The 6,577-nt window shown below is 35.5% G+C and overlaps 1 protein-coding gene across 1 annotated transcript; it reads left to right on the top strand.

Moving 5' to 3' along the window:
* The first annotated feature begins 1,408 nt into the window (after positions 1-1,408).
* On the top strand, positions 1,409-4,462 carry LOC149373659 (ribosomal protein S6 kinase alpha-5-like). The gene is made up of 9 exons (XM_089596058.1): positions 1,409-1,427; positions 1,666-1,959; positions 2,043-2,158; positions 2,235-2,429; positions 2,935-3,246; positions 3,295-3,351; positions 3,438-3,992; positions 4,155-4,320; positions 4,395-4,462. The coding sequence occupies exons 1-9, from the start codon at positions 1,409-1,411 to the stop codon at positions 4,460-4,462; spliced, it is 1,782 nt and encodes a 593-aa protein (XP_089452184.1).
* The last annotated feature ends 2,115 nt before the right edge of the window (positions 4,463-6,577 follow it).

The following is a 6,577-nucleotide window of genomic DNA, read 5'->3' as shown; positions in this document are numbered from 1 at the left end:
GCATTCACCTGTTCTTGTTATTTTTGTTGTCGGTGAATTCAAGCTGCTGCAACAACTTAACCTTTATTTTAAATGTTTCGTTGTCTTCCTGCTCTTTGTCTTCGTCCACCTTTTTTTTGTCTAATACGACCAATTGGATAATATTTAGATTACAATGATTACGATGATCAGCTATTATTAGATACTCACGATCTCGTATATTGTCTGGAATATAGAAATAATTAAGAAAATGTATACATTTACTAAATCAACTCTTGGTCATGTCTTAGGTATATTAGATGTTTATTATACTCGTGTTTATTAAATAATAAATATTTACTATTGTTATTATTATTATTATTATTATTATTATCATTTTTGAACCAAATATTTGTCCATATCGTTATCACAATTCATTATCAATTAATATATGTTCTTAAATTTTGAGCCGATTTTCACTTTTTAAATGCCCATAGCAGAGTAGGTACGGGCCGTAGCCAGAAAGTAAGAGGTTGGGGGTTCAAGTGTCTTTGGGAACTGTATTTTATTTTTTACAATTGGTTTGAAGAAAAAGAAATAAAATTTAAGGTAGTTGTTCAGTTAGGTATATCGTGTGGCATACTGCACTATAGAATATGCATTGGTTATGCAGTCCTTACTGTATACGGCTGTCATTGTCCCTCTCACGCAACTACACAATAGTTCTTAACTTTGGAAAGCTGAAATACAAAAACTATAAGGCTAGGCTATTTGAGACGAAGTATTTAGTTAATTTATAATATCACTTATAACATATCGATATTTTGAAAGGATTGATGGTTTTGTTCAGGAATTATGAATGATTTTGTTTCGAATCCTACCCCAAACCAAGCGCTTTCCTATCTCTCACGTATTTAAAAATCAACAGTTTAACTTTAATACCTCCGAAACTACACGGCAAGGCTACTCCAAATTTGGACTCGTGATGAACTATAGCAAACTTAAGCCACACGCAAAATTTTAGAAAAATTTATTGTCTAGTCGTTTTACTGAACTACTACCTTAAAATGTGTGGCATGCTGATTTGATGTGACATCATGTGGTGTAGAGGAAACTGGAAATACGTCACGAGGGGCGAAGGGGGAAAGGGGGAGTTCCACTTCCATCACACTTTTTCACAAGGTCAAAATCTGAAATCGTTGATTTATTCCCACGCATAACGTGTCTGTAGAAGTATAACTTTGAAAATCGGAATTACGCTGCACATACGCTCTTATAACCACGCTCTTTTTAAACAGTGTATACCTATAGGATTACCTGGCGCCAATGCTAGCCTGTACATTGCCATGGTTCTTACTTTCTTTCAGTAATATTAGAAGAATCTCGAAGTTATACAACATGTTTTCTAGGGTGAGAAAACAAAGTTCAATGAAAATGCTGGCTATGTACGATGATTGTGATAACGGATGGTATAATGTAAATATTTTGTAATATAATTTGCTCATTTATTCGAATTTTTCAATTATTACGTATTATTTTTTTAATTTATTACGTCTTATTATTGGTCTCTTTAGCAATTGCTACGGTTCATGAAAAAAAAAAAAAAAAAAAAAAAAAAAAAAAAAAAAAAAAAAAAGATTTAGGAGGAAAACAAATAGAAGAAAGACAATCAATTAAAAGCAATAAATCTTTTTCTTCCCTGTTTAGATGTTAAGGTTAGCAGCAACGATCACCGTGTGAATTTAGAAGATTTCGATTTGTTGAAGATATTAGGCTCTGGAGCGTATGGCAAAGTCTTTCTGGTGCGTAAACGTTCAGGCATCGACGCAAACAATCTCTATGCCATGAAAGTTATAAAAAAGGCTAAAATTATCCAGGAAAGTGATACGGTTGACCACATGATGGCAGAAAGACAAATTTTAGCGACTATTAGAAAAACACCATTCATCGTTTCACTCCAATATGCTTTTCAAACTCAAGAGAAGCTTCACCTCATATTGGGTAATTTCATTATTAATATATCAATATCCTCTTCAGAACAATATAAAGATTAGAAAAAAAAAATTTTTTTTATCAATTCCCAGATTACGTTAATGGTGGAGAACTGATTACACATCTCCTAAGAGCAAGCAGGTTCAATGAAAATGAAACTAGATTTTACATAGGCGAGGTAATCCTTGCCATCGAACAGCTTCACAGAGTAAGTATACCTACTAGAAAATTAACTATACTTACAAATTATTTTTTCATTTAAATAAGTTTGTGTCTTTTTTTAGTTTGGAATTATCCACCGAGATATAAAATTAGAAAATATTCTGCTAGATAACAAGGGGCATATTGTATTAACCGATTTTGGTTTATCTAAGCAATTCCTGATGCAAGAGAAGACCAAACACAGGACTTACTCATATTGTGGCACACTGGAGTATATGGCGCCTGAAGTCATTGAAGGCAAAGATGGATATGGCTTTGTAAGTATTTTTTCTTCATGTATTATTACAGTGTTACTTATATCTATTATATCTCAAATAAAACAAAAAATCTGGTAAAATTGAAAAAATTCAATAAGTAGAAAAGGGCAATACTAAACTTTTTTAGACTTATTAAATGACGGTATGCAAACTTATTTTAACAGTAGTATATACTTAAGCTTAGTTAATGCCGTGTTATATACGTATCAAAAATACTAACGACATAGTTATATTACAGTAATTGCTATCATATAAATATTTCACGACAAATCGTAAAATCTTTTTTGATTTGTTTTATTTTAACGGTGGAGCTACATAGTTGACAAATGTCACCTAATCCGCTCCGAATTGTCGAAATGTCAAAAAGTAACTAACTAAGATTTAAGTTTTCTCTCACGTTGATAATTTTGCGTATACAAAAAAAAAAAAAAATTAATTATACAGAAAAACTTATAGTCTAACGTAATTGCCTTAAATTTCTGTTTACACATGAAATCAAAAACAGGCAGTTGACTGGTGGGGTATCGGCGTTTTAACGTACGAGTTGGCAACTGGAGTAATGCCATTTTCTCCAGAGCCGATTGAAAAACGTGACAGTGCGGTGATATCTCAGCGGATCGTAAGGTCTGAGATATCATATCCAACAACGATGAGTGAAAGTCTTGGGAGCTTCATTGCGTCCTTACTAGTAAAAATTCCAGACTACCGACTAGGAAGTGGGCCGAGGGGTGCTGAAGAGCTAAAGGAACACGAATTTTTTAAATGTGTTGGCTTTAACTGGGAGAAACTAGCGAAGCGTGAGGTGCCACCACCTAAGGTGCCCCTGATAAATCATGAACTTGACACAAATAACTTCTGTGTGCAGATTGACAACATTAGCGTCCTTGGATATAGCTGCAAAATTTTGAGGAACACCTTCAGGGTAAGCTTTATCACTTAAGTTGCTTACCTTTACCTATTCGTATTTGTATTATTATAAAATGAATAAAAATAAATGTCTTTTTACAGGGCTACACCTACAAACCACCTGTATCAAGTAATCTTTCGCTGGACAACTTTTCACAAATGTTGCCACAGCCTTCATTAAGCCCCCGGTGCTCAATCCTTGAAGCACATCTTTTCTATGAAGAATCTAGATTTTTATTAAAATATGAGCTTGATAAAATTGACATACTGGGGAATGGTTCCTTCTCAGTGTGTCGGCGTTGTAAAGAACGGACGACAAACATCAGCTACGCCGTCAAAATACTCGCCAAACTCGACAATCAGTATAGGAACGAGATTGATATGCTTAATGCTTGTCAGGGTCACCCCAACGTGGTGAAATTGGTTGAAACTTTTGAGGACAGCAAGTATGTGTATATCATAACTGAGCTGTTAGAAGGTGGTGAGCTGCTGGCGCCTCAAAATAAACCGAGGCGGAGCACGGAGGGCCAGGTTGGCATGATCATGGGGCACATCGCTTCAGCCGTTAAGTATATCCATCAGCGAGGTGTCATCCATCGAGATATAAAGCCTGAGAACATTGTATTCCAGAATCAAGGTGAAGATCTCACAGTCAAGGTAATTATTATTTTTATTGCTTTTCTTGTTTTTTTCTTTTTTTTATTGTTGTTTCGGTTTTTGTTCTTGCTGTTATCGTGTTAATTCAATGCTGTTGTTGTACGTGTAATGATTTTCTCACACTATAATATATGTATAAACTTTTTTTTGTTTCTTAAATAGTTAATCGACTTTGGATTCGCCCAGTTTAAAAACGCCTGCCACCGCACTAGCACACCTTGCTTCACGATACCGTACGCGGCACCAGAGGTGACAAATAGTAGCACAGGTTACAACGAGCATTGCGACGTTTGGAGCCTCGGGGCCGTCATGTATGCAATGCTGTCGGGTGAGACGCCATCGCAAATAATCCGAGACAGCGACTTAACCATCTGTATTCAAAAGCGCGATGTCAACTTCAAGTGCCCGAAACAGACGCACAAGCTTTCAGCCCACTGCCGTGGTATACTCCGGGGCTTGTTATCCCCTGACGCCAACAAACGAATGAGCCTCCACGAGCTCATGCAACACCCCTGGTTACTTGACAAGTGCTCTCAAAAAGCTAACGACGACCAACTGTCACAGACAGCGATACTGTATGATCATAAAAACTGGAATCAGAAGCAGTACAATGGTAAATATTAAAAATAAATTTTTTAATGATTCTTACTATGACACAAAACAATGTAAGTGTGTGACTAATGTAGTGTCCTGTATAATTGCAGCAAGAGCAGTGCAGCCAAACAATATGCGAAAGCGGAAGAGGTCTGACTCGGTGGTGTTGGCAGAGGAGAAGATACCAAATTCTTTTATCGAATCTGCCAGACCAGCAGAGTCAGGACGTTGGAAGAGAAGGAGAGTTTCTGACTCGGTGGAGTTGGCTAAAGAAAAGATATCAAGACCTTTGATGGATTCCTTGAGACCAACAGAGTCGAGAAATAGAAAAAGACGGAGAGACTCTGACTTGGTAGAATCGGCAGAGGAGGTAACATCAAGTCCTTTTATCGACTCTCACAGACCAGCAGAGTCGAGAAGTTGGAAGAGACAGAGATACTCTGACTCAGTTAATTTTAAAAAGGAGTTGTCACGCGGGCCTTCTATATCTGTAACTAGAGCAGCTATAGAGCCAATGGGGACAAATAAGCGAAAGCGTTTCGATTCAATCGAATCGGAAGAGGATCGAGGATCTAGAGCTGTGACTCGATTGCGCAAAAGGCGCTTAGATCCATCTTATTTGTCTCTAAACAGCGATCCTTCGCATAAAAGTAGTGATTCTTGTGCCTATGTGGTAACAAGGTCACCTACCACATCTCGACCCATAAAGAAGGCCCGGGTTGATGTTCCAACTAACTAGTCTGTGAGGGTAAAAGTATATTTTAGAAAATTGTATAAGTCTGTATTTAAGTATACCACCAAACCTTTTAGTTAGAAGTTATTAGACACAATTCCAAAGGATTTTACTGAAAACTTATTTCCAATTTATGCAAGAAACATTGTAAGTGATAAAATTAAATTTAATTTTAGACGCAATAAGTTTTAAGTACATGATATTGTTTAAAAAGGTTAGATACACTCTTTCAGACGGGAGGTGGAGCAGGGTAAAGGGTGTGGGAAGCTCATAGCATTACGGACAGAATGTAACATTGCTTATTCTTATGGAATACATGCATCTATTTTATAAACCTAACCAAAGTTTTCACTTTCATTTCAAAAAATCATGATTTTCTCTTTAATTAGTATGGATACTGATAAAAATTAGAGGATCATACGAATCTGCAGTATTTCAAGGATCAAAATATATTTTTTGTCGATTTTTTAACCATTACTAAGGAATGTTATTTTTAGATCACAACATTGTTTTCATAACAGCCAGTGTTAAATTGTTCATTTTTTATTTTGAAATATCTCAATAACTACATGGCTAAGATTACCCAAAAAAAGTACGTTCATTTTTTATAACACATAGAATGAAACAAAAACTAAATTAGAGCCCCTCACTATTGTCGATGATATGTATCCAACCTTCTTAATTGAACATAGTCTTAATTATTATTATCATTAATTACATTTCAAACATATTTTAAATTATAGTTTTTCTCACTTTACAGAAATAAGCTCCCAGTACTTTGAAATCTTGACTTTTAAATTGTCATAACATTTCAAATTTACGAAGATTAACTTTAATATTAATGCTCGAAAACTCACAAATAGCAATACTCTGACGAAAAAAACCATACTTCTAAGAATCCGACAAATAATATCACGAATTTTTGCACTTTAGCTTAAACAATAACTTATGGTAACACTACGACAAAGAAAATCATATGCCCCAGAGTCTTATCAAGAATATCACGACTTACTGCACTTAAATAAAAACTGTAAGGAATTAGCAACATTCTTACGGAGACGTATCGACTTAATAAATCGGCTTCCACACGCTCGCTCACCATAATATAGGTTATTTCAAAATTATGATCATTTAGAGGCCTGGTCTTACTCATTTGCCTCGCACCTCTGAGAATCTACTTCCTCAAGTGCGTATTTTAAAACTGTAATCCGATGGTTTGGAAGCCATGTAAAATAAAGTCCCCACTGGTGTGTAAGTG

This window comes from Copidosoma floridanum, unplaced genomic scaffold, assembly GCF_036245765.1.
Source record: "Copidosoma floridanum isolate Cflo_tuat_1 unplaced genomic scaffold, Cflo_Japanese_pri ptg000029l, whole genome shotgun sequence".
Taxonomy (NCBI): domain Eukaryota; kingdom Metazoa; phylum Arthropoda; class Insecta; order Hymenoptera; family Encyrtidae; genus Copidosoma; species Copidosoma floridanum.
This window is presented reverse-complemented; position numbering and strand designations above follow the sequence as displayed.

What these genes read in the sequence shown, in the direction of transcription:
- LOC149373659 (XM_089596058.1), top strand. An exon ending in GCAAAGATGGATATGGCTTT is followed by an intron (nt 2,430 to 2,934) that starts GTAAGTATTTTT and finishes AATCAAAAACAG; the next exon opens with GCAGTTGACTGGTGGGGTAT. An exon ending in GTGAAGATCTCACAGTCAAG is followed by an intron (nt 3,993 to 4,154) that starts GTAATTATTATT and finishes TTTCTTAAATAG; the next exon opens with TTAATCGACTTTGGATTCGC.